We start from the raw sequence: 27,893 nt of genomic DNA on the forward strand, positions 1-27,893 counted from the left end.
ATTAGTATGGCTTTGATGTGTATGAGTTTTTTCATTAAAACTTTTAGTAGTTTGCGTGTATTAAAAAGAGGAAGAGATATAGATAGAAAAATCTAAACCCAAGAAGTGACTACAAAAAAGTCAACCCCAACCAAGCAACCAACTGCATTTTAGCCACACAAATCAAGATACCTATTCCATTATATACTTTCACTCAAAGCTTGATGTTTAATTAGCAGTGTTTAATAGGCTATTAAGGTTACATGTAATCATTTAGAAGACACAAAATTATCATAACAGCATCATTAGTTAAAATGATTAAATTATACTAAGATTAGAAACATCAACCATAGAAAGTGATAATTACACAATTACAGTTTAAAAGGGGCAATGGAAAGTAGAATAAAAGGCAGACTTGAAACACATAAACATGTCCTTACAAGGCCTTGTAAGACATTCCGTACAGAATTATAAGATATGCCTAAATTAAAAGGAATATTCATCTTATCGACTACATCACTTATGGTCTTACACATTTACACAACCAATCACTTGTATGCTCAAAAGGTCCTCAAATCTCATAAACCTGTCTGTGCCTCTGGCCATTCAGTAAAATATATGTTCATCACTGAGGAAACTGTAAAGCCATGACCTCAAACTGGGCCATTTGGATAACTTTGGGATGAACACAGGGAGTGCCAATGGCTTTCCATGCATACCGAACATGGACAATTTGTTAATACACACAAAATATCACCTCACATTCACTGCATGCTGACCTGCACCAGAGAAAACAATCATACAACACCCACTCGCCTAATATAAGTATATGTAATTATTTAAACATGGGAAGAAACATGTCATACAATCCACTTTAGGGACACCCCTGTACTGCGCCTGAGTCAGAACATGGACCTGTGGGAGTCAAGTCAATAATAAGGAGAAAGCACTCTAATAACTTTCATAGACACTGAAGTGAAAAAATACCCCACTTGTAATCATGAGTCCCTAACGTTAACTTTCTGACACTGCACTCAAGGCACTACATATAGGCGACATTGTGTAAGATACACTTACTGAGTTATTAAACCCCCTTTTTTCTGTTGTTTAGGTCCCCATTGTCTTGGCCTGGTGAGGACTACTCTTCATTCCCATCATGGCACACATACACCCTTATTTGTATCAACTTCTAATCACCCACTACCAACTTGTCTCACATATGCAGAGCTCTACAAGTTTTGGTAGAAGCAAATTGGCACAAAATCTACTTTTATCAATCTATTATAAGCCATGATGTATAAGCTTATTAAATCATTTAAAACCTGCATGAACATTCTGAGGTTATCTGGGTGATAAGAGATTGGACAGGGTTCTCCTCAAAACATCATTAACTTTAGGTTGTCCTTGTGTTTGTGCTTGAGAGCAGTCCCATCTTCTCCTTATAACAGATTGCAGGCATTCTTCTTGTTGCGTTTCTTAGACACAAGGGCTGCTCTAGTTGCCAATTCAAAGACTTCCCTGACACCTTCTTTGGTTTTGGCGGAACACTCCTGGTAACCATGAGCACCAATGCGGGTGGCCATCTCTCTGCCATCTTCCAGTTTAACGGGCTCCTAAAAAAATGTAGGAAAAGATGATTAAAGCATAATTATACCAATGCCTCAATATAGGCTATAGCACTCTAAAATTTTAAAAAGTACCTGTTTCATTTTGGCAAGCTCTCGCCTGGTGTGTTCATCATTACGCAGATCTTTTTTGTTACCCACAAGAATAATAGGAACGTTTGGACAAAAATGTTTTACCTCAGGGGTCCACTTTTCCGGAATATTTTCTGACAAATTGAAGAGTTACAATGTTTACTAATGTCAACACATTTAGATGCAGGATGTATTCTGTTTAACATATAGTGTGGTACCTAAACTGTCAGGGCTGTCAACAGAGAAGCACATCAGAATGACATCAGTGTCAGGATAGGAGAGAGGTCTCAATCTGTCATAGTCCTCCTGACCAGCTGTATCCCACAAAGCTAACTCCACCTATAAATAACAAGAGGCATACATTTTAGGAACATCCACTGATAGTTCAACAGTACTGAATGAGGTCACTGCCAGTATCATAATTGTAAAATGACAATATATTACTTATACTTTCATTAAATATATATGTAATCCTATGATTAAATGAGCAATAATGGGGATTGTGTGTGCAATGTGTTACCTGTTTCCCATCTACTTCGATGTCTGCCACATAGTTCTCAAACACAGTGGGAACATAGACCTCAGGGAACTGGTCTTTACTGAAGACTATAAGCAAACAGGTCTTGCCACATGCTCCATCTCCAACTATTACCAACTTCTTCCTGATGGCAGCCATCTAGAACAAAGACATATAGTGTTGAAATTATAGTACAGATAAAGCAGGAGGAAACGTAATTCGAGTAATTTCTCATTAGAATTCAGAATAACCTTGGAGCATATAAAACTCCTGCTCTACCTCAGCACGATGCTGAATTGGGAAGAATAAGATAATACATTATTTTTAGACCATATCGGAAGCATAATAATGACACTGTACACTTGTCCTACACAAAAACAGGGCTACAGGACAGAGACTAATCCCACAATGCGCTCTAAACAGTAACATTACATTTGTGTGCTGTATAACTGCTCAGAGCTGTGCTACGGTATCCGGGGCCTGTCAAACCAGCTAGCCAGAAAGCTACTCTCGGGTAGGTTTACTTCAGTAAACACCTTTATTTCAAACATTTGCTAATATCTTTACGAGATTACTTGAGCATATTACTAATACATAATTTGGATGATAGTATTGTTCCAAAAATATACAGGTTTAACAGCTTTAAAAGTTTTTTTCCATGATTACCGTGATATGTCCGCCGCCGCCTTTCTCTTCTTCCTGAACGACTTTCAAGCTCCTCCTACCGCACGTACGCGTGCGTGACTACGTCATTTGTAGAGGTGTTTGAGAAAATTATGTTGTTATAAATTTACTGTACTACTATACTACTATTTACTGTACTGTAGTACTATTACTGTACCTATTGTCAATAATAAAAGTGTGTGTGTGTGTATATATATATATATATATATATATATATATATATATATATATATATATATATATATATATATATATATATAAAATATATATTACCCCTTCAGTGAATGTGCATGAAAATGGCCTAAATAAAAATGTAGGATTTTTTATTATTATTATTATTTTTTTATTTATTTAAATTCAGACAACTGAAAAAACATCTTTTGATTAAAAAAAGAAAAAGAAAAAAAAATGAACCCGATGTATGACACAGTTAGACTATAGCAGATAGGAAAATAAAAACAGACCATATTAATAAATTATTAGAATTTCAAGCATATTTATATGCCTATATAAAACATGCTGCAATACACCTAAGAGTGATTAAGAAATATTCAAAATTTGGATCAGTCTATCTTAGACAGGTCAGCAAAACAAGATGTCAAAACGAAAGACCTCAGGTGGAACCTCAAGTGCATCTCTCCTCTCCTGTTACGCTGCTGTCATTTTATCACCCGCAGCACAGGGCCGACTCCAGTACTGTACTGTACACAAGGCTGACCTCTGTAATGTACTGTCAGTTCAGCTGAGGTCAGTACCCTCATCATTTCTCAGGCTCAGGAATTACAGTGAGGGTATTCAGGTTTGTTTCTATGGTCACAGGAGCACAGTGGCTCTGATTGGCTGCTTTCCTCAGCCAGTCTTTTTTGGCCTATTTCCTGATAGCAGTGGGACTGTTGCTGCGCTTGTAGAATAACACATAGGCTTGGTTAGTCTGCAGCTGGTTTTCCAAAATTTGAGTCACACTGAAATGGAAGAGAAAATTATATCAGGCTATTATTCCTTTGCTATCTCCATTTATAGGGAACTGAAGAAAATCATAGACTTTACCTTGAATCATTGTAGAAACACCATCCATTTTCATCTAAACAACAAGCTGTGTAGTGACCCATGTTGACAGTGCCAGAATGGTTACAGATTGCATATAAATTATATAGAATTGGGCCTAAAGGAGAAAAAGAAGTTCAGCCATATAACATAAAATACAGGTAAAATTCATAATGTATTTGAATATTAAGTCTGTGGGGAAAATGCATAAATGGCCATGGTCTCATTTTTATATATAGCTTTTCCACCTTCACAGACAAGCCCAACTGATCTACTGTTGCCCCTAGAGGTCAAAATCATCACATCAATGTATAACTAGTAAGCAAAGTGAGACAATACTGGACTTTTGCAGACTGTCAGCCATCATCTGATATGAGAAGTGGAAAAGTGCCACTGCAGTTACCGGAGTCAATTGGTCCATAAGGTCCAAGATCCAGGTTTGTGAGGGGGAAGGAGACCTGCACTGTGCTTTTACTAATACTCCACCGTGATGTCGTGAAACGATTCAAATCTGATCCAATGTGTTAAGGACAATAATATATGATACTAAAACATTTTGCACATTCATGGGCTGTTCTTTAATTAGACAAAGGATACGGATTACAATGACTTGAGGAAACCTTTGAATAGACAACCTTTTTGTACTTTCTGTGCGCCTGTTGCATCTTTCACACATCTGAAAAAAAATATTGTTTACAGGAAATTATTAGAACAATAAAAATGAGGAAAATTGTCCCTGTAGCTCAGTTGAAACACATTACACAATCCGTTCATTAAGGACAATCATGACAATCCATTTGCCTCTAGTATGCTAATTATCAAGCATTTGACAATATCTAGGTGATTGTTACAATAATTCAGCACTATAATACTCATTAAGTATGCATTTTGTTTTAGTTACATCTCTGAGCTCATAACTAAGGCACAACCATTAACGTCAACATCATGGTACATTTAGTAAACTTACTGGTGAGTTGTCCTTATCCAGTCTCTCCTCTTGTGAGAAGAGATCCAGGCACTCCTTCAGGGTCACCTCACCTCCAGAGCTCCTCTTAGGGATGGGCAGAGACAGGTCACAGAAGACATCAAATGTGTTGGAGTAGTGGGAACAAACGGAGCAGTGCAGAGAGCTACGCAGCTGTCCCGCAAACAGGTCTTTCAATGAATACATGGAAAATAAAAACAAAAGAAATTATACATATAACACATAACAGTTCATTTTAAGATATGGAATAGTCACCATGAATGAATAAACATTGTGGTGTGTAAACTGCAAACCATGACAATTATGACACATGGTGCCAGATAGATGAGAATTCAATGATATAAATCTGTTAATTCTGCAGTATTGATTGACACCTTATAAACAATGTCATTATCTCACCAACTATCCGGCTGTCATCTCTCTCCAAGTGCCTTTTCCACATGGAGGCCGCCTCTTCACAGAGTCTTTGAATGAGACATAATGATGAGTAAGAAAGTCTTAGTAGAAAATACCAATACATTTTCCCACCTGTACCTGAATCTGGCATATTTCTGCTCTGGCTCTTTCACTCGTCGAACATACGGCCGGCGGTTGATTTCTGTGTGCAGTTTATCCAGAAGGAACCTGAGAAACTCCTGAGCATCTTGTTGACTATAATTAACAGAGTGGGATTAATTTAAAATACATGTACATAAGAAATGTATTAAAAGGCTATAAATGTCACCTGTATCCACTGAAGTAAGGCACAGCATCTTTAAAAATATTATAAAATTGTTTTGGATTTACCGCCCTGTCATCACTGTTTACATCCCAAACACCAGAGAGAACTTTGGCAAAAGCTGCAGAAAAAAGTAAAACATGAGAAAAAGATAAAATATTGTGGAAAATATTGCATGTGATACGTACCTTCCATTAATTTAGCATCCTCTTTGCTAAACTTCTCATGTTTGTAGGACTTGAGAAGGCAGTAGTCTCGAAGACCATGTGTGTGAGAGAGACATTGGACAATGGCATTCAGGAAGCACTATTTAAAAAAATACACTAATGACAGTGGGTAAATATAAAACATATGTCAAAGTATTGGTAAACACTCACCGTGTTTCCAATATTTCTCAAACCGACTCTGCCACTTCCCAAAGTGAGTGGCTCTTTCTGGGGAAAAGAAAATTTTATGTGTCAATGTTAAGTTAATGAATATTGCACTTGCTAAAAGAAACATAATTAGTTGTTTTATTTATATGGGGTGTACAATGTAATATTTGCTTGTAAAACCAATTTGCTTCTTCTATAAAAATAGCAAATAAAACAGATCATAAAATATTATTGTGAAGATAAAATATTGCAGTAAACAGTGGTGTGATTCTGTCCGTCTGATTACCTAAATATTAAACTGAGTATTTTAATTTATAGAAAGTATGCAGATATTGAATTTCTCCTTATAACCTTGGAGATACCCTGTTTGATTCTTTTCTACATTTATCTTTCTGTATTAGCTCCACCTTCAGGGTGTGTATGGTGGTGCTATGCCAGATTTAGCATCTTATGTCATTAACATAGACGGGGAGGCTAAAAGGAGGTCAGTCCCGAGCACTCATCCTATTAGAAACCAAGAGTGCTGACATGTGCTGAAACACGTGTGACGTGCTCTACTCATCAATGTTTTACTTAAAAAAGTTATCATTTGTGTAAGTTTACCTCTGTGTCCGCCACAAGTAGTAGTCCCATGAGTGAAGTATAGAGGACTGACTGAGAGATGTCTGCTGTCTCTTGCCGTAGCCCGTTCTGGGACACCAAAGTCCGACACAAGGCCTCACAAGAAGGCTCTACATTCACTCCACTGGATCCTGGCATTATCTAAAGTCTACCAATCTATGGCAGACCAATACAACATAGTAGTTGTAGTAGCCTAGATGGGTGCTTTGTAACTTGAGACAGGTTTAGGTCCTGAGAGTCAAAGATGATTAGGATGCTGTGGGGAAGATTCTTCCAGAAAATGGTTTTGTTGATGCTGAATCTTAACTGAAAGGATCATAAAACCAACCTATAAAGAAAATTTAAACAGACATATGTAGTCATGCACTGTATAATACTGATTGAAGGGTGCTTTATAACATAGTAAGTGCATATATAATGACTTACACTAAACAATCTTTAGAAGGGCATTTGGGACCAAGAACTACAACCATGCAACTACAATTGAGAGATTTGTATTCTTTTAACAATTAGAAACAAAACATTTCTGTAAACATTCTGAATAATCTTACAATTGCCATGGAATGTCTTCACGTTACATGCACAGGCTAACTGAACTTCCAAGCTCCCAAATGCTCTCCAGTTGCTTTAGAATATATCTCTAATCAAAAACGTCATGCAAATAAACAATTTCCCACTTATTTACATTCGATAAAGAGTGATGCGGACTCACCTGATCATTTGGTCACTCTATCTTTGAACAAACTGTCCCAAGCGGACTGTTCCCCTCACCTGCTGAGCTGTTAAAAATGCATAAGGCCCAGTGTACTGTTTCAGAGTGTGTTCCTGTGGGCCGGCTCTGAAAGTCTACCTCTGTGCCGTGCCCTGTCACCGATGTCAGGACGGGACAGGCAAAGACAAGGGGAGAGAGAAAGGGAGGGGAGGATAATCATCTGTAATCTTTTCTCTCTGGAGATCTATACTTAGGCTTGTCTTGGTGTACTTTTCCACAAGTGCCTCACTATAACTTTCAGGTGTCACTTTATTAAAAAACAAAAGTACCAAAACAATGTACAATTTAAATTCATTCGCAAGTTGTACCATCATTATAACAGCTGCTTCAATGGGTTGAGTTCACGTCCTAGAAGTTAATGACAGCACAAATACATAATATGACAATATAAAATGTGAATAATATCACTACTTTGCATGGCTATGATATACATTTTTCCATCAAAAGAAATAAATGTAGACAGAGTTTATGGACATAGTAAAAGCAACATCAATAAACCAGATCAATGTCACTGCCAGATCCTGGACGCTAAGCAAAGCTGGGCCTGGTTTTTACTTGGATAGGAGAAAGCTGGGAATACCAGGTGCTACAATGAGACACTTCACTTCACTTCTTGACTATTAAGAATTTGGTGTGTGTGTGTGTGATGAGTGGTGGTCGAGGAGGGGCTGAAGGTACAGTTTGGCAGCCTCACTTCCGTCTACCCCAGGGCAGCTTGGGCTACAATAGTAGATTATGACTGCCAAATGTGGAGTCATTTCATAATGCAATGTAAAGCTTTTTGGTTGTCTTGAAAAGCACTACATAAATGCAATACATTATGATCAAAACATCTGTATATCACCATAAAACACTCAGTCGCAAAGTCACTCAAAAATAATCTCTTTGAATTTGCTAATAAACAAAGTCTACCCCCAAAAAAATTCTTCCAAAGTCTCATTTATCCACTCAGCGACTCGTTTGGACAGCCATCTCTGTGTCTGAACTGAGGCTCAGGTCAGCTATGTGACAGAGGGCAGGATCTCCATAGGAGGGAAACAGTGATTGGCTGGCATGAGCATTCCTGTCTCGTGATTGGATTATGGCCTGGCGCAGACTGGTGATCCACTGCTGTTTACTGAAGGAGTCGTTAGCCTGAAGGCTGTAGGAGTTTGCTTTAGACCGCCCCCTGCTGCTCACCCGGAAACAGTTTTTCACTACAACAGAGACAAAACAAGGATGAACTGAGATATAACACATTATTCTTAATGTGTACATTCAATAGGTGTGTATGTTAAATTCATTGATTAGTGTATGCACTGTGATGAGTTTGTACAAATGGTTACCTTTATCGTTTCCCCCTGTGAAGGCCCCCCTGAAGGCCCCGCCCCCTCCTGCCTCTCCATCAGGAATCTCCTCCAGGTTCAGTAAGTTATTGGGCAAAGGTTGTCTGTAAATGGTGAAAGCCTGACCACCATCTTTGTCTTCTCCAGGTCTGGTCAACACTAGAGCCAGCTCAAATAGGAAAACATGCAATCGCTGAATGGCAAAAAAAATACATATATTTCATTTCCCCTTGTTGTAGTGTAATGTAATTACATGTCACTGCTCATACTGGTTTACTTTTATACTATTCTTTTACTTATTCTTTTACTATTGTTTTAGCTTATTTCCATATCATATAAAGGTGTATTAGTGTTTAAATACACTTTAAAGCACATATGTCAAACTCAAGGCCTGCGGGCCAAATGTGGCCCTCCACATCATTGTATGTGGCCCTCAACAGGGTAAATTAAAAAGGATGATGGTCTTAAAATCTCAATTTTTCAGGAAATATGCAGTTACACAGCCATATTTTTACATCTAGGCAAATGCATATGCAATATTTGTAACTTGAATAAGTAATAAATACAGAAACAGTTAATTAATAAGTAAAAAAAAAATGTTGGATATATTTTACATCTGGCCCTTTGAGAGTGGCCATTTTGTTGATGTGGCCCTTGGTGAAAATGTGTCTGACACTCCTGCTTTAAAGCAGGTTTCATATCTACCATCTACTGGTAACAAAAATTAAATACACTTACAGATGGTAGCTTTAAAACCATTGATCAAATTTACCAAAACAAGTAAGACTCCACACTTGATCTAATGACAAGGTTCACAAACAGAGGGCTGTTACCTGTCCCTTGTTGTTCTTGAGCTCTCCATGGCAGTACAGGAAGCGTGACTGTTGGATTTCGGGTAACCTCTGGCTCTCCTCAAGGTAGGTCAGCCCCCTTCTGTAAAACTGACACTCCGCCTCCCCAGTCTTTTTATTCACCTCCGCCACAATGCTCTGGATCATCTCCAACTAAACCAAAATCATTAATTTTAGTGAATAAGAAAGTATGTGTTGTACTATTGTTAAAATAAATAAATATTTTCATTCTAATACTAATAATAATATTCTAATATTCATTCTCCATCTTATTAATTATTATTAATAAACATTTTTTCACTTGCTGCCCAATATACCCTCATCTCACACATTCTCTATATACAGCATTAATGTACTGATTAATGTACATGACATGACATTATGATTATACTAACAGTGAATACCATGAAACTCACAGCATCAGGCAGGGTGTCCTCATCGGGGTGTTCTGGAGGGGTGCACTTCTGAATCTCTTTTAACAGAAGCGGATATTTGACCAGTCGGCTCCTGGGCAGGTCCAGGAAGTTCCAAAGATCCAGTTTTCGACTGAAAGAGGACTCTTGGCACAGCCGCAAAAAGTGCTCCACTCGCTTCTCACTCTTCTTCTGATCCAATAAGGCTTTAGCCCCCACCTGATTACAGCAGTAGGTCACATAGGCCTCCAGACAGGGGAACTGCCAAAATAAAAGACAGACGGTTAGACCAGTGGTTCTTAACCTTGTTGGAGGTACTGAACCCCACCAGTTTCATATGCACATTCACTGAACCCTTCTTTATTGAAAAATTATTATTATTTTTTTTTCAAGACATAAGTATGTTTTACTGGTGCACAAAATGAACCGTGCATTAACATCACTGTGTTCAAAGAATAAAACCAATACAATGCATCAACTCACACCAAATTACATACATACCTTTTTACAAAGACATCACCTTTTTAATACTACCACACTGAAATTATTTAAATTTTTAACCTGGTATTCCAATAATGAACTTATTGTATTTGTGGTATTTATTATTTTTAACATTTTAACACACACCCATCACCTAATTTCCATCAGGCAAGAATAGTAATGAATATTTACTGCAAATCAGTGTGACTTCTGCTGTTGCCTTTGAGAGACCAGTTCAGAAATGCATGGCTTCACCTTGGCCACTCTCATGTCATTTTCACAGCAAAGTCTGTTCCTTTTCTTCGTTTTTATGTCGTTTTATGTTTTTATGCCATTCAAACAGCTCATTTAAGTCGGGCAGGTACTTCGATAGGCACATCAAAGGGTGCATTTGTCGAATTGGGACACGGCCAATGTCTGGAGACGCTTGCAGTCTGCGAATCATATGAGTCAGGTGTGTGTCTTGACCTCTGCCGAACCCCTGAGACTGACTCACCGAACCCCTAGGGTTCGATCGAACCCAGGTTAAGAACCACTGGGTTAGACATATGTTAAAAGATATAATACATGATCATTTGTGTGAATGTGGAGATACCCAGTGTAAAAGTGTAGGTCCAATTTCCCCAACAGTCTTCTCTGATCCTCTGAGACGTTCAAGCCGCTCCAAGAGATCTAGAACAGAAAACAACTTTTAACATAGAGTTTATAACAGGTGAATTCAGACAAGGTGATATAGAGAACACTGAGCTCTTTGATTGCAGCATAAGGTGGAATTAGAATATTTCAGTCATTGATAGTATTTCAGAAAAGCAAAATGTCTAAATCTTTTATACTGTTAACAAATAGCTTTATTTTATATTTATATTATTGTAATACTGCACCTTAAAAGTGAATGTAAGTGACAGGAAGTTGATTTATTTATTTACTAATTAATTTGAACGGGGACAACGAACAATGAACATTTCTGTAAATGTGTAAAGGTTTTAAATGCAAAGCTAATTTTCAACTGTAGCCCCATGGCAAAGATGATGTAAAACCTGAACATAATGAAGGACTTTTGGTACTAGATGATACCATGTATCTTACCTTCATGCAGAGGGATGAGCGAGTCCAGAGTCCCAAAGATTTGTCCCAATTCACTTTCTGTCATAATGTCCAACTTCAACATGGGCTCATAGTAAACCTGCAAGTCAGTGCAGAAAACACATATTTAAATAAAATTAGTTCAAAATGCAGTTTAAACCTGGGTTTTGTATGTGAAGAGATAAACCTTTTTAACCAGACTGAGGTCCTCAATGAGCTGCCTCTCTCCCTGTGTGAGCTCATAGATCACCTGTGAGTGCAGAGATCAGGACACACGTGAATAGACTTTAAATGAAAATTACAGAAACCCATATGCCACAAACACAAGGTGCTACATGAGCCTGACAGCTGACTGTACTGGAGAGGAAGTAGAGTGTTTCAGTGCCAGCTCACATCCTCTTTCATAATCTGAACCACACAGCACAGCTCAGCAACAGACACTTATACTGACCTATATATACAAAATAAACCAACATAGCACTTCACAACTAATAATAATACATGACACTTATATAGCAGTAGTGTGAACTGACAGAGTACTTTCTTTATTGCTTATTTATTTGGTTCTCCATTAGCTGTCACAAAATTGACAGTTATTCTTCTTGGGGTTCTACATAAAAAAAATAGTAATAGAAAAATTCTTTCCACAATATTCCATATGAAATACCATATTACGGTATATATACAGTTTAAATGGATTACATTACCCTAAAACACAGATTAAGCCACAGGGACTATTTCTTTCATAAAGCTACTAAACACGATAGACCTGCACACTGCTTCTGTCCTCTCACATAATGCAAAAGCCCATAGAATTGAGCAGGTTGTACACTTGTACATATATTTCTAAACACAGACACAGACACAGACACAGACACACACACAATAAATAACACTTGAGTCCAAAGAGCACCTGAGCTCTGTCTCCAAACAAATGGACAGCCAATTGTATGAAATTTACAATATAAAAGATGGATTCAATAGATTTTCCATCTCTGACAGTTGCCCATATTTCTCAACATAATGCCAAAGAGTCAGTAGCCTAAAGAAAGGTTATATACCTCTTGTCGTTTGATCTCTTTGGCAGTGAGGTCATGACTCTCCACTGTATCGCTCCAACACTGGCTGTTCCGTCTCCGTGGAAAAGACGAGGCCTTGGACCGAGGCCTCAGAGGAGCCGGGGGCAAAGGTCGAGCCTCAGTGCGAAAACTGATAGACCTCTGTCAAAACAGCATTAAGTTTCAGCATGTTGAGCCTGTTCAAGTGTCATCGGCTATTCTACTTCAGTGACTGTATGATGAGTAAGACTGGGATGAACAGGAAGCAGAATATTAGCAGTGTCCATATTTAGCTTAATTTTCTTGATAACTTACATTCCCTCAAGAAGCATTTGAATTTTGTACTGTACTGTAAATATCTTTATATGAAAATGTAGATTACAATTAGACAATTTTTACCGATATAGACTGTCCAATGCGTTTTAAAGCAGGAGTCTTGACTGGGGTGATCACTCCTGTGAGGCTGTTGGACTTGGTCACTGGTTTAACCCTTTTCAAACTGGGCTCCTAAAATGTGAGGAAAGCAAAATACGGAGTGAATTGGTTACAAACTATAGTAAGAAATTTCCATTCTGTAATCTGACACTGATTACAATTAAACCTCATGGTGGTTTTATTTTACGTTTGATGATTTTCACAGTTAATATAAAAAGCAAGTGTGCAAATAACATTAACAATACAGTAATATCTACTTCTGATTTAAAAATTAATTGTCCCTTACCTCTGAATCTTTGGTGTGGTCACTCATACTCTGACACTCCTTCTCCTCCTCTTCATCCTAATGGGACAGCAACATTGGTGCGTAAAACAATCATTTAAGAAAAGCCAAAAAAGGCCTGAGAAAACCTGCAGCAGAGAAAGATGTTGAGAGGGCGAGATGTTGCATGGTGCAGATCGCACATTTCCTGTGTGAGTCTTTCAAAGAGGAAGAAAGTTTGAACTCTTGTCTCTGTAGTAAAATATATGTACAAAAGCATGACTACCGGTTTTTGGCACACAAATACAAAACACCAATTGAAATATGGACATAATACAGTAAATGGGAACATTAAAGAGCACAATACATGACAAAGTAAGTTTAAATGTGCTTGATTCACAACTGAGGGGAAAGCTGTAATATCTCTGCACTCAGCATTGTGGTTACAAAGGTAAGGTTGACTAACTTCCGTTGCAGGAAAAAAGACAAGTCAAAAAATGTCTTACAAGCCAGAGAGATATACCTCTATGATTTGATTCACTGGAACAGGGCTCATATGTTGTTTTCTTTTCTTCTGAAAAACAGAATAGTGTGGGATAACCCAAAATAATCACGTTGGTCTCATAGTTTTACAGAAATCTGTTATTTGATAAGGGTAGAGCAAAAATAAAAACAGAAATTAAACTAAATATGACTTACAGCTGCATGGTCAACAAGGATGGATGTCTCTCCTGGTGTGGACATCCTAATCAGTGAAAACAAAAACAAGCAACACATGAGTCAATGACAACATACTGACAAGCTTGAATTCATGTTTCAGAACAAAACGCATTCAGATTATCTTGATTGTTTTGTACATTGTAGTGGTTCTTTGTAGTTACAGATAGTGACACCACAAAGTAAATGAAAAGAGCACTTACCAGGAAGTCCTCAAATCGCCATTCGCATCCACTTCCATGTTAGTCTTCAAAGCATTTTAATTAAGATTTTCATAATCCCAAAATGAGAGAAAACAAGATAAACATTCAAGTTCGTCTACAAGTAAGGACTCGTAGAGGCACTTGTTGAGATTCTTCTTTCCTCATCAGCCTAAACCACATCCTCCAGGGCTGTACATCATTGTACATCCGCTTTTCTCTGGGCGGGTTTAAATGGACAACTGCTCAGTTACATGCTTTTAAAAATATATTTTTTATAATCAAAAACTAAAATATTTTATGCTGCACTGACTTAACTAGAAAAAAGCTAAACTTTAAACCTTTACCAAATTGTACCATTTCTTAGATGAGAAAAGGTAAAATTATGGCTCTGCAGGTTTGTTGAGTTTAACAAAGATAATATGTGAATGTTGCTTTTTCATTAAAAAAAAATACAATACAGAATATTATCCCCTTTGCCCAGTTTAAAATAAACAAAACACACAAAAGCAGGCTGTATAACATGTTTATTTTCACTATCACACTAAGTGCTCCCATTTCAAGATACGTCTCATTGCCTTGCTTATACACTTTTCCATTTGGAGTTAAAAGTAGAAAGTTTATGATCTACAAGGTGTGCACCCAAACTCTGCCCTGACCTTAAACACATAGAAAAATAAAATGGGAAATCAAACTGGAGAAAGGTTGTGCAAGAGCCCTGCCAGTGCCACAGAACCACTGCTGATGAGATGGATACACAAGTGCTGCCGACTTAAATCAGGATTGAATTTGGGCTTTTAACGCTTTGACTTGAGGATTTGGGCTGCAACAATGGCTGTGGGACATTTAACAGGTTTATTTTTTGGAGATTTCTCACTTAAACTTTGCATGTTAAAAATATCTTGAGTATTGGGAAAAGAGGCAGGGGTAAAGTAAGGAAGAGAGCAAGTGGAAAAAGTGTGTGGATCAAAATATTAATTGTAGGTGCTTAAGGCCCACTGGGAGTGCAAGGACCATCTTTAAGAATCAGTCTGCTTTGTATGGTCCAGTTTACATGCCCTCTTCCTTACATAACCCAACACAGACTGGATCCTAACAAAGAAACACATCCTGGAGTCAGCTTTACCGGGGCTATGTACACTCAGGCACCGGTTCGTACAAAACACAGGCCAAAAAAAACAAGATTTTGATCCCCGAGCTGACGCAGATCAACCCTCCCACCCGGACATCCCGTCTGCCCCAGGATCGCCTGTGCCGCGTTGGTACCAGCAGCTCAGCGGATGGTGTATCTCACATAGGGGACCTCTACGTCCTCCTCCGTCAGGTCGTTACAACAGAGCTCAAATACTAGCGCTTTGACATGCTTGCCCAGCCTTTTCTTAGACACTTTGGTCACAATCTCTGTCATCCTAAAAGACAAAATGCATACATTTGTTAATACAGACTCTAATGTTAACATGATAAAGGTGAAGGTAAGTAAATGTAATACTTACGGTAGAGCCAGTCTCTCTTTGAGTTTGGCAGCAGGCATAAAGAAGGAATAGAGCATAGACACTCCCTGAGAAAGCATGGTAATCTCCAACTTGTGCTCATTCTAAAGAGGAATAGAACTCTGGTTATCAAAAGCCATGAGTTTTCAGAGAAGGACGAATAATATTATGAGCATACTTTAAAATAGTCCAAGAACTGCTGGAGTGTCATCTCCTCGCCATTTGGCTGCACTCCTGTGACCTCAAAGCGATCCCACAAAGACCATTCAATTTCATAGTACTTAAAAAAAAAACAAAAAAAAAACACATATTTAGGAAATTGCTATGAGCATTTTGATCAATGGCAATGCATTTGAAAACTACACATTTGCAGTGGGAGCCAACCTTGTGTTTGGGAGCAGCAATGGGTTCTGAGAAACCGAAGAAAGGCAAAGCCAGGTTCATGAAGCCGTTTTTGTAGGTCTCCAGCTTCTTGTGTCCTTGAACAATCTTTAAGAGCTCCAGACACACCAGACCCACTACTGCAGCGGTGGTTGTGGCAATGGCAGGAATGATCTTGCCAGCAATCAATTTACTCTGAAAAGGAAAGTGACATTTAAAGTTAACGGGGAGATGTAAAAAAAACTGCTTGTTACAGAGAAAAAGAGGCAGGCCATCTCAGTTCTCATTTAAAAGAAAGTTAGATGCATTTTTAAATATTATAGATTACCACGATAAAATGTAAAATTATCTGGCCGTAGTTTTATACTAAACACCCCCACAAATGTAGGTACTTAAAGTCCCCCATGGATCTTACCTTGTGCCTGTCTGCAGGAGGAATGTCATAATTTTCTGCTCTCAGATTTGATGCTGCCACAATGAAATCCATGTGGAAGTTTGTGTCATCGTCCTGAAAAACAAGCCACCAGCACACAGACATGAGACATGGTTCATAACATAAGTAATTGAATAGAGAAAAAAAATGTACCTTCTCAAAGTCAATAGGACACAGTTTTATTTTGAAAGTTTCTGCGGTTGGCAATTGCGCCTTCAACTCTTCAAATCTTGAGTCATCTGAAGCAGTAAACAAAGTTTTCGAATATGGCCCAGAAATAGGCACTGATGTGATTTTTGCAGGTTTTGGTCTTACCAACTGAAGAATTGCTGTTCTGTAGTTCTTGATCTGAAACATGTATTTTGACGCCTGATCTAGGAGTAAACACCGGCACTTTGACGTCCTGCAGGATTTTGACTACACCAGCCCGATCTGTGCTGCCCTGGATCCCATATATTTGAGCATGCAGGTTTGCTGCTGCCATTACGTAGTCCATGTGGAGGTCCTAAACAAAAAGGACAACTTTAGTATTACCCTTTACTCACAAAATGGTATTCTTTGCCTCAAAAATATACGCTTACATTACTAGTGCTGAATTCCAAAGGATGTGGGCATCTCTTTGGTCCAGACCAAAAGGGGGCACCAGAGCTAGTGAGCTGAAATTCAAAAGACTCAGTTCATTATGAGGGTATTCAATTCAAACTATGGACCACCTGTTTTATATCAACTAGGTACACAGACTTGTCCTCCTCAGCACACACTGAACCAATCAATGTGAGAAGGTGAGTTGAACTCATTTACATCCAGGTTGCATCAGTATTAGCATGGCTGAATCATCATAGGAGATTGAAAATACTGTTGAGTAAAAGTGGACTGACATAAGGAGGACCTTGGGGTTTACCTGATTTGGAGGGAAGTTGTGCAGCAGCTGTTGGATGTTGTTGTTGTACTGGCACTGCCAGTGGTTGCGAGCCCAGGCCACACAGTCTACCCAGCTGTGAGGTCGGTCTGTTATCAGTGTCTTATGAACAGCCTCGAGCACCTCCACAGGTTGGGCACCTGGAAGTTTTAGAGTTCGTTCCATGAACTTGGGATCCCTGTAAGACAAAATATTTAGCACATAACATTTCAGCAGATATACAGCACAATTGTTCCACATACGTGAGGTATTGCATGGCGTTTTCTGATGGTTGTTTGAACAGTCCTTCAAATTCGTCCCGTGCCCACTAAAAGAGCAGAAAAAAACTGTTACAAAGGCCCCAGTGGGTTTTCTGCCACATGTTACATGAGTTTCCTGACCTGCAGAGTGTGTTCAATGGCATTGGGGAAGTTCTTGAGGGTACAAATGGGGATTGACTTTTCAGGGGGGTCTTGACTGGAGCTGTAGGACTCTGTGAGGAACGGGATGACGACCTGGACATTTCCCTTAGTGCCCAGAGTCCCGGATTCAAGCAGGGGCTTACGGTAGTAAACACATCTTCGATCCATATACATACCTACAGAATATTGAAAAACAACCATACTGAGACTAAACAATGTGATGCACGCTTTCATTTTAAATGCAAAATCCCTTACGAGCATCAACATTATCAAGAGCGTTGGCAACTCCATCTAGACTCTCAAAGAAGTCATCATCATAGACCCTCTCGGTGTCTGGGCCCACTCTGTTCTGGTGACCTGTGATCTTGATAGAAGGGTTCATCTGCTTCACGGCTGCAGCAGCTGTGTCGCTCTTCATTTTCTGTCATAAGAGGAAAGGTGTAAAGCTCAGGAGTTATGTCATGTAAAAAACAGCTTCATTTAACACAGTTGACTTACTGTAACATCAGCAGGTCTGAAGAGGAACTGTCTGTTCAAGTTGGACTTTTCAATGGTGTCCATGTCTGTCACTATGACCTCCCCTTCTCCACATGCCAGTCCAATCATAGCAAAGTTCTTCAGCAACTCACAGCCAATGGCACCAGCTCCAACCTGGCATATTACAAAAACAGTATTTTAGTGACAGCTTTTTGTCACGAAGAGATATTAAGAGCTGAGGCCTACCAGGAAGTATCGCTGTTTGGCAAGAGTATCCTGCATCTTTGAGCCAAAAACTGCAATCTGTCCATCATAACGGCAGTTTCTCTGAAACACAGACCACACTTGAATGAACACCTAGAGAGCTTGCAGACTGATTTGCAGTTTGTTTTATCCCTTACAGGTGCACACTCTTCCTCCGTGAGCACAGCTCCTTCTTCAGACAGGCACTCCAGGGCATCAAAGTACAACCACTGCACAATTGGCATAAATTTTCCTGTGCAGGCCTATGAAAACAAGACATGAACTAAACAAATTAGCAACTCGCATCAGAAAATGCATTAATAGTTTCTACTGTATACCTATACCTGTATGTATTTAGACCTGCCATGTCTAGTGATGGGCAAAATGAAGCAAGGCTTCGAAATGTGGAGTGAAACCTCAGTTTGAGTGTGAAGGCAGGACAAAAAACACTTTTTGATATCCTGGTTATTGTTTTAATCAACAAAAATTAAACACTGGTAGGAAAGCTTGATTAAAAACTTATGATTCTTTGCAATACATGAACATCCACAGCAGATGGCAGTATTTTGGTGGTGCTTTGTTGGTTCATGAGGCTTCATTTTACCCATCACTAGCCAAATCTTGGCTGCCACAGTAAAATGCCCCTTATTAACGGCTACCCAACCCTTCCTGGGATTGTAGTCACATTTCACACTATCAGTTTGCAGTGTAACTTTTGTGATTGAAGATGACCATTATCAGATTAGTTGAGTAACATACTGGATTACTCTGGGCCAAGCCATTTTAATGCATTTATAATTATACAAATTAAATCTGTATATAATAAATATAGTCATCCGTCTCCTTTGCTTTAGCTGGCTCAAAAGGATGCAGTGATAAGTATTATGCACTGACCTTCATGACTTCCTGAGCGGCCAAACCCCCAATGAAGGCATTAACAGGGGCCAGGTCTCCAGCAGACACATATGACAGCTTCTTCAGAAGAGCCTCATCCAGCTCCTCCACTTTGGCTGACCCAGTCTGTGCACAGTTGATTTCTTTGGCCAAAGTCAAGAGCTCTTCTCCATCAGCCTAAACCAAGACAAATGTGGTTCAAATTAGAGCAGATATGACCAACTTAAAACTCAGGCTTTGGTGACATTTAAAAAGAATTACCTGACTCCAAGGAACAGGAGGATGACCGTGTTTTTTCTGGAATGCATGAAGAGCTTGATATCCAATGTGCAGTTGTCCAGGGCGCTCAAACTTAGCAAAGTCGGTCACCATAAACTCTGGCTCAGCCAAGGAGGAGGAAATTGATTTCTGGGAAAAAAAAAAAAATCATTTAAAAATAAATTTCTAATGACACTGAAATGGAAATTGTATTGCTATGTGTGATTCACACTTACAAAAGAAATCTTCTTGGGCATTTTAACCTGAGAGACTATTCCTCCTCTCACATAGTCTGAAAACCCTGTGGTGTCACAGATACCAAAGGTGTACGGACCTACACAGGTAATAAAAGGTAATAAAGCAAATTTATACAATAATGCTCATGTTTTATGATTTATATTTTTCTAAAGACTTACCAAGAACTTTGATTTCAATAGGCTTACATCCATTGAGCTCTGTCATACCCTGAATCTCTGTAAAAGTCACAAAGTCTCCACTCTCAAACCCATGACGGGCCTCATCTAGACACGTCACCACTCCCTGACTGTCCTGTAAAATCAGGTCAGTTTAAAACAACTGTCACTTTGAAAGTTTAGCACCAATGTCTTACCAACCTTTGTGATCATGGAAATCATGGCACTCAGCGGCTGTTCCCCGTTTGTGTCATACACAATCATTTCATCACTGAAGTCACAGAAAAGCTGGCTACAAAGAGACAGATTTTAGAAATCTCAAGACGATGTCAAATATCCAAGCTGGCATTGATGCTTACCCAAAAAGACCACGTGTGTCAGCAACTATGAACTTGATCCCTTTGTCGTGGCAAAACTCACCCACTCGCTGTTGCTCCTCTAAGGAGGATTCAGTCAAGACCACCACCTACAGCAAAGGTTAACATTCGCCATGTCAGGGCAACAGACAAATGAAAGATGAGAAAATTATCAAACAGAGCTTTACCTGGAATCTGGTTAGAAAGTCCTCAGAGAGCGTTCCAGTGTGAGAGGAGACAGGGACATAGTTGTTGAGCTCAGCCAATCGAGGCTGGCTGACTTCTGCCCTATTCTTTCCCAAATCCTCTTCTCGGAGGTAAAACTGAAATTACAAACAAAGCGATAGCTATAATCCTTTCATTTTGTTTCAGAAACTATGCCAATAGCACATCTACAACACAAGGCTGGTTACATAAATTTAAATGAACACAAGCACAACATAAATACCAACATCCAAATCTAAATAAGGCCAGAGCTTTACAATGACAATAACCCAGATAGACCATGTGCTGGTAAATGTAGGTCAACTTATGGTTAGCAGGGCACTGTGACGTGGCATCAGATTTTGATGACAGTCAAATTATACTGTCACTGTGCCTCGTTTGTTGCTTTACTTTGACAAGAGCAATGCGTCATTCACCTGTGAAGACAAGTCTCTCCATTCTGCAACACCTTCATCATGCACCGTGACACTTCGAACACCTCCCAGGATCACATTTTTTGCAATCTCCACTCCAAGTCCTCTCATTCCTGAGATCAGGACATTGGAGTTCTGCATGCGTTTCATCGCCTCATGGCCCAACACATAACTACAGAAAAAGGTCAGAATTAAAGATTTGCATAAAAGAAATTACCTTGCCTTTCAGTTTTTTGTTTTTTTAAAAAGACTTACAGTTGTCTTGAGTACAGGCCTTCATCAATCTCAGCGTCATTACCATTTTTAGCCATGCCCTTCAAGAATAAAGGGTATACTTTAATACAATGCAGAGAGCTGGTTGAAAATGGTACATTTTCAACAATATTTACGTTGGCAGGTGTGTGGGACAGATCAGTTCTGACAGAGTTAGAGGATGAGCAGTGGGATCCCGTCTTCGTCTCTGTTCCTGACAAGCGACGCTTCTTGGACAGCGGCGAGCTGGACATCTGTAAAGCAACAAAGCAAATTTGAAAGGACTTGACAAAATGTATAATTGGGAAATTACAATAGTTGTACAATTTATACAACTGATAATATTCTGTTATGAGGAATCCATAATTTACATTGTTAGTGTTTAGGTTTTTGCAGCAGAGCCAAGCCAAGTGCCCAGTGCTCTTCATGGCAGAATGAAAGGATCTAGTCTAGGGAGCAGCTGGGCTGGCCTCGGGCCAAAAACAAAGCTGCTAGAAAACAAAAAACTCATAAGCAACTAAACAAGTTAAACCATGGAAGCACAAGTACTTCCATATAATGAAACACTGGGACTGGTTTATTCACTGCCTTTGTTTGACGGAGCCCAGCACTTTGAACAAAAACAGCTGAATCATTAAAAGTTCATTGCGGTAAAGCCCCACTTCACAGCAGAGGCAGGTGTGGACACTAGGGACACGATGCCTCAAAAAGAGTCAGTCAGAAAAAGTCAGCAAATACACTTTGTAACACCAATATGCGATGAGTGATGAAGAATGACTGTTCCCGAGGCAGCGGGAGACAGACCGCAGTAGCTCAACCACAGTGCAGCGAACAGACATCATTTCCGCATCCAAAGCTGCCAAGGACCCGGTGTGTATGCCGAGAGATTAGAGTGGTTAAATGATTTTCAGACGGACGAGGTCGATGCAGATTCTCGGTAAAGGGCCAAATGATTGAAATTAAACGTTTATTATTTCAGAGTGTAATGAGAGAATATGTAAAGCAAAATCGAAAGCATCCGGAATGAAACAGCAAAGCCCTCATGTTTGCAACGTTACCCAAAATGACAGCTCCAACCGAAGCCTTTAAGAGTGTTCATGTTCAAAGACACTGTATCGAGTAACACGAGGAAACGGTCAAGATGTGCCACTAATCAGCTAAGGTGATTTGGCATGAAGAGGTATTGGACATGAATAACTCAAGGCAAACAGTAGACTGACAGTCAATCCATTAGCAGCACACTCGGCCTAGGCCTGCAATGCCCAGTGCGGAACAACTTTACAAGCTAGCAGCAAAACAGCTTTCTACCTGCTTGGAAAACAAGGGAATAGTATACTTGATACATAAACACAACTGACCACTACTGTCAAGTGAATTCTGGCAGAAAGGTTTACCTTTACAGATGTCCCTGGAACAATTCTAGGAAGCGAAAATGTAGCTATAACACTCGTGCTTCATTGATTTCTCTATTCTTACCAATAATCCTTCTCGGTCCTTTACAAATGCGAAGCCGCTCCCCTGTCGCTGCGTTTACTCGTAGAGACGACTGGATATTTCGATAAAATCAATAAAAAAAACACACAAACGGAGATTAGGGGCGCCCGCTGTATATTGTCGAGTCACTATGTACCAGTGCCTCTCCAATGTAATTGCGCTGCTGGCTCTGGGACTGCAGACGGGAACAAAACCAAAATGGCAGATGGGGAGAAAGGGGCGGAGGATGAGTGACGCAGGGGCTGAAATATTCAACAGGGAAGCGCCTCCGTGAGCACGCTTCTCCTGCCAGCCCTGCGCGCATTGGACATCTCCATGGCCAAAGCGCACTAGTCCCGCCCCTGCTACCAGAACATGCATGCTGTGCTCTACTGTACAATGGGGTAAAAGAACAAATAAAACTAAATATTGATCAGCTGGTATCCTTCAACAACACTGTCAGGACAAGGGTATAGTTAAGTCGCCAACCAAAAGGGGCGGGGGAGGGGAAAAAAAAAAGAATTATGTATATAAAGCATACAGCCCAAACTTTATCTCAAGTAAGTATTAAAATCAATACAAATATTCAATATAGCCCATTAATAAATTCCGTACGATATTCATTTACAAAATGCCGACGACTTGTAGAAATTACACATTTTACTCCAAACGCTAATTCCTAATATACTCACTTAACTGCGAATTGGTCATTTGACCAACAAAACTGCATACAAATCTTGTATTTTTGTTTGAATGCGAATTTGAGCATCTACTTCAAGAATGACATGCTGTGATCTTCCTCCACATCCACTAGCTCAGTGATGCTCCAGTGTCTGGGCCCTCATACAGAGGTTAGGGGTTAGCATGCCTTGCAGGAGTATTGGGGGAGGGGGGTGCCTGGCAATTGACAAAGGCCCTGCAAAGAGTGGGCCGCATATACACATGTCGTACCAACCACTTGACTAAAACTCAAGATTTTCAAGAGATTTGCCACGCAACGGGTTGACGTGTGAAACACCATTTCGGGAGAAAAGATAGCCCTAAATAGAAATCTGAAATGCATCAACTGACATGCGTGCACTATTCTCACAAATAAAAGGACCATAGTACGTAAAAACAAAAACCTCAACAGACGTGGTTCAGTAAATTTAAATAATGTTTCAAGGCACCAATTTACTATGATACAACAGTAACTTACATGCATGTTTGCACCCATTTAGCACTTGTGCTATAAAATATTGGTTGTGCATATTCTATTTGACACAATTCTAGGGCACCTAAAATGTGCAAACGGTACTTTGCGTTGTAAGTTACGTGGCCGTGCTTTGCTGGCCGTGGCTGGTCATGTCGTACAAAGAAATTCTTCAGATACCGTTATCAACCATCAAAATTTCACATCAAGCGACTGCGTAGTTGTTAGCTCTCGTGCAGTTAGCTTTTAAGCTATCTAGCCACCCAACCACTTTTTCGTTCTTGTGTGGCTCTATCAGCTAACAAGATAGCGTTAGCCAACTAGCCGAAGCTAACGTGAAGTAGACCATATCGCATACAAGTGTGTAGAACTTACCACATCCGATATTTACCCGGCCTGTTCTGTAGTGTTAAAACGGGTTGTACTTGAACACAAAATTTAATTAGACTTGTGGGACTAAACAATGAGGATGGCAGAGTGTGAAGTGTGTCAGGCTGGCGGGCTCTGTGTGAGTTTCTGCGCTGGACGAGTGCCTGAGTGCCCGGCTGCTCCCCGACCGTTTCCCCTCACTCTATTTCAGTTAAAGCAAAGCAAAGCAGCAACATGTGCACGTTACAGACGCGCCCATTATTCTGGTTTAGGGGGCGCAGCGACAACTTTATTCTTTCAGTATTCGTAAATAGCGATATAACCATTCATTTCACACACAAGCAATTACTAATTCACATAAATGCTGTAATATAAAAACAAAAACTATTGTATTTTAAGATATTCTAGTAAGTCCAATAAGGATATTATTACAAATCACCCCCACGTGCTCACATTTTGTGCGAAACCAGCGTGGACTCAAAGTTTGCCGGGAATTGTAGGCTTCAAGATACTGCACAAATACAAAATCCATCAAACGCCATTCCTTTTTAGCAAAGACGATGCTTTATTTAATTTTATTTTAAAGATGCAAACAACACAGTTTACGCAGGACAAGGTGCACAACAATGGAAAAGCAGTTCACGATGAAAGACAAAATCAAATTATCTCCTTTTCAACACCTACTGTATTTCCCAAAATATCTGTACAAAATGACTATATAAAAAATAAATAAACACATGGGAAATAGAGCAAATTAACATAAAAAAATCAGAACACTTTTGTGCTTATCTTGTATGCATTATATTATTGCAAAGCTATTTACAATATATTAATCAGAAAAAATAATGTAGCCTACTTCCTGCCATAAGTAGCCCCTTGAAGTAGCCCACAATTGTTCTGGAGATTTGATATACAGTGCATTGAAGAGCTACATGTAGATAAAAGGTCATTATGGGAATGGTATTGATGAAAAGTAGATGGCGCATTTGGGCATTTACAATTAGAAGGATACTAAAACATAACACATTTCCCTTGAGCTACTGACAATACCACGCCTCTACACAGGGTGGTGAGCATTTCATGCACATTAAGATACATGTTGACATAAATAAATAACTGAAAAATAAATAACTCAAGCAAAAATAAAAAAACTCCCTTAAATAGTCCAGCATGTAGTTCAATGTCAGTTTGTACTTAGATTTAGCATGATGCAAGTTAAGCAGTCCACAAAAAGTGCAGTTATATTGTGTGTATTCTTCAAAGACCCCTGCTTGTTCCAGCTCGTGGAGACTGGCCAGTGTGAGTTGTACTCCTTTGTCCATCTCTTTCTTCTGGTTCTTGGGAAGAGACAGTAGCGTGTGTAGGTGGAGAGGGAGGTGGATAGGAAGGGGGAGGAATGGTCAGACGAGGCAGAGGAGGCTGTGCAGGTCTGGGAGAGCTGGGCAGTGGCGGAGGAGCTCTGGAGGTGGCAGGAGAAGCGTGTGCGCTCCGAACCACACGGACCGGTTCAGGTGGACAGTCACTGATTTGCTCCAGCAATGACGGCATGTCTCCCTCAATTTTCTCCAACACAGCTGCCATTTGCTTCTCAATCTGCTCGATAACACTGTCCATTTGCCAGTCACTTGTGTGTGGTAGCCCAGTTCCATACATCCCGATGCCTGAACCACTCGCATACAGGGAGCTGTATGGATTTCCAAAACCTGTCATCTCCATTCCAGATGTGACCATTTGAGGCTTGTAAGGTGTTGCATGACGGCCCAAACTGGCTGTGCTGCCGACTGAATAACACCCTGGTCCAGGGGCAGGAGTTGTCCGTGGTACACTGTATTCAGCGCTGTATCTGTCTGCTTTTCTGGCCTCTCTATCTCGTCTAACTAATGGGCTAGTTTCTCCTCTGATTCTTACCTCTGCCACTGATGTAGCTGGTGAGACTGGTGCCACTGCCCTCTCAGCCACTGCCTCTGGGACCTGAGTCTGACACCAGTATCCACTGTTTTCATCCCTTTGTTCACCAGGCTTTTTCTCAGGTGTGATTGTGACTGCAGCTGGACTTGAGTCAGTGGATGTCATGCCAGGGAATGAAGCAGCCATCTTACGTTTGTTAGCTGTGTCAGGAGAGTGGGAGACTTGCTTTTTGTCAACATCTAATCTTTCTGACTCCTTGACACAATTTTGGCTGATATTTGGCACTGTTGTTCTATTTCCATCATCAGCCCTTTTCTCCTGTGCAGTTTCAGGTTTTGCATTTGATTGATTCTGCTGACATGGAGGTTCCTTTATTTCTGAAGGCGAAATGCCTACTGTTGGGCCTATACTTGTTGTTATCCTATCTCCTATCTCCTCATGATCCAAACCCACTGGACTGTTCTCTACTGTCACCTCTAAAGACACACTACTGGATGTTACTCCTCCATCACTTGTGCCCTTATCTCCCTCATCACTGGTTCTTTGGGACTCCTCCCCTCCCTGAACCTCAGCTGAGCTGTCAGTCATAGCCTCGGTGTTCTTCAGTCGCTGCATGAATGTTGTTACCCGAATTGCTTTCTGCAAGGCACACAAAAGACACAAAAAATATTTTTACTATTTAAAATAACTGTGAATATAACCTCCTTTGATTCCTCAGGAAAGTGAAAAGTGATTATGAACTCTAAACATAAAAGCATTTGGTGGAAATCTTGAATAAGGCAGAATGATTTGTCATCATGTTTTTGAAGTGCAGTGCTTGCCTTAGAACTGTGCGCGTAGTTAATGCCGTTCTAACTTTCAGGAGAGAGACTATCAATTATTGTACCCCTGGATAAAATTTGTTCTTCTCCTGCCAATTTATGTTTAGTTAATCTAACATATCTACAAAAAAGAAACACGCACACCAACTCCCAGTACAAATGCCAACTTAAAAAACATGTACATAACAAAACATTCATTTGGGATTTCCTGGGCCATTGATTCTCTTGAAGCTATTTGACACAAATATTAGTAACTACAGCGCATTTGAACATAAGCAACCTCTCTTAAGACCAGGATGGGACCTATAGTAGGTGCAATAAGCAAGGATTTGATCAAGAGGAATGACACAGAACCTTCACTGTAGTGCAATAGTCCAAAGTGGCCTACATCCCTTAAATCCTTTCTAAAGCCAGCCTCCTTATCTGCACTCATCTATAAGCAACACAGATATATAGTGTTCTTTGTTGCTGATGTTTATCTCATTTTACCAATCATCTTATATTTGTGCAGACGAGGAGCCAGAAAGGAACAGAGTGTGCCACTTTGAGCATAACCTAGAGAAGAAAGTGGGGCAAAGTGGATGGATTTCTTCTGGGACAAGGCAGTGTGTGGTAGTGGATCAAAACAGAGCATTGACCAAAAACTCCATCAGCCCAAACATGTTCATTTAAGTGTTCTTTTCAGAAATTGGTGGTTAGATGCATCAATGAAACATGTTGTGCAGAATCTGAGTTGTGTCCATGCTCTGTCCTTCCACTC

General features: G+C 39.8%; 4 protein-coding genes, 1 non-coding gene and 1 pseudogene across 7 annotated transcripts in view; all 6 read right to left on the reverse strand.

The window, feature by feature from the left end:
* Positions 1-200: 200 nt before the first annotated feature.
* LOC117373346 (rho-related GTP-binding protein RhoA-A-like) lies at positions 201-2,959 on the reverse strand (annotated as a pseudogene).
* A 428-nt stretch (positions 2,960-3,387) lies between these two features.
* usp21 (ubiquitin specific peptidase 21) lies at positions 3,388-7,341 on the reverse strand. Of its 2 annotated transcripts, XM_033969340.2 has the most exons (11): positions 6,602-6,947; positions 6,002-6,058; positions 5,813-5,930; positions 5,631-5,745; positions 5,441-5,557; positions 5,306-5,370; positions 4,889-5,076; positions 4,519-4,597; positions 4,325-4,432; positions 3,925-4,039; positions 3,388-3,839 (listed from the first exon to the last, which is right to left on the reverse strand). In XM_033969340.2, the coding sequence occupies exons 1-11, from the start codon at positions 6,755-6,757 to the stop codon at positions 3,746-3,748; spliced, it is 1,212 nt and encodes a 403-aa protein (XP_033825231.1). In that variant the 5' UTR covers positions 6,758-6,947; the 3' UTR covers positions 3,388-3,745. The 2 variants fall into 2 exon arrangements, 1 of the variants encoding a protein (XP_033825231.1); XR_008648741.1 differs by lacking the exon at positions 3,388-3,839 and adding an exon at positions 7,332-7,341 and having other exon boundaries at positions 3,999-4,039; positions 4,325-4,597.
* arhgef3l (Rho guanine nucleotide exchange factor (GEF) 3, like) lies at positions 7,280-14,384 on the reverse strand. Its single transcript, XM_033969310.2, has 13 exons — positions 14,219-14,384; positions 13,998-14,043; positions 13,822-13,872; positions 13,323-13,379; positions 13,001-13,108; positions 12,605-12,763; positions 11,731-11,793; positions 11,547-11,643; positions 11,056-11,132; positions 9,984-10,241; positions 9,550-9,720; positions 8,717-8,909; positions 7,280-8,587 (listed from the first exon to the last, which is right to left on the reverse strand). The coding sequence occupies exons 1-13, from the start codon at positions 14,254-14,256 to the stop codon at positions 8,340-8,342; spliced, it is 1,566 nt and encodes a 521-aa protein (XP_033825201.1). The 5' UTR covers positions 14,257-14,384; the 3' UTR covers positions 7,280-8,339.
* Positions 14,385-14,727: 343 nt separating this feature from the next.
* On the reverse strand, positions 14,728-24,611 carry uba1 (ubiquitin-like modifier activating enzyme 1). Of its 2 annotated transcripts, none has more exons than XM_033969294.2 (26): positions 24,411-24,611; positions 21,508-21,624; positions 21,374-21,432; positions 21,122-21,290; positions 20,669-20,803; positions 20,484-20,590; positions 20,326-20,416; positions 20,128-20,260; positions 19,948-20,045; positions 19,715-19,861; positions 19,454-19,630; positions 18,718-18,822; positions 18,563-18,643; positions 18,338-18,490; positions 18,095-18,260; positions 17,819-18,015; positions 17,681-17,745; positions 17,421-17,616; positions 17,101-17,175; positions 16,835-17,024; positions 16,673-16,758; positions 16,502-16,594; positions 16,090-16,281; positions 15,884-15,985; positions 15,709-15,809; positions 14,728-15,624 (listed from the first exon to the last, which is right to left on the reverse strand). In XM_033969294.2, exons 2-26 carry the CDS (start codon positions 21,622-21,624, stop codon positions 15,489-15,491), a joined length of 3,171 nt encoding a protein of 1,056 aa, XP_033825185.1. In that variant the 5' UTR covers positions 24,411-24,611; the 3' UTR covers positions 14,728-15,488. The 2 variants fall into 2 exon arrangements, with proteins under 2 accessions (XP_033825185.1, XP_033825186.1); XM_033969295.2 differs by lacking the exon at positions 24,411-24,611 and adding an exon at positions 22,847-23,080.
* Positions 17,265-17,364, reverse strand: LOC117374200 (small nucleolar RNA U6-53/MBII-28). The gene has a single exon (XR_004541627.1). It is a non-coding gene; the product is annotated as a small nucleolar RNA U6-53/MBII-28 (small nucleolar RNA).
* Positions 24,612-24,954: 343 nt separating the features above from the next.
* The window catches only part of camkvl (CaM kinase-like vesicle-associated, like), a 37,183-nt gene continuing 34,244 nt past the window's right edge, over positions 24,955-27,893 (reverse strand). Inside the window, exon 11 of the mRNA XM_033969303.2 lies at positions 24,955-26,951. Coding sequence (XP_033825194.1) covers positions 25,662-26,951 — 1,290 coding nt within the window. The 3' untranslated portion in view covers positions 24,955-25,661. The remainder of the gene's footprint in view (positions 26,952-27,893) is intronic.

Source organism: Periophthalmus magnuspinnatus, chromosome 7, assembly GCF_009829125.3.
Source record: "Periophthalmus magnuspinnatus isolate fPerMag1 chromosome 7, fPerMag1.2.pri, whole genome shotgun sequence".
Taxonomy (NCBI): domain Eukaryota; kingdom Metazoa; phylum Chordata; class Actinopteri; order Gobiiformes; family Gobiidae; genus Periophthalmus; species Periophthalmus magnuspinnatus.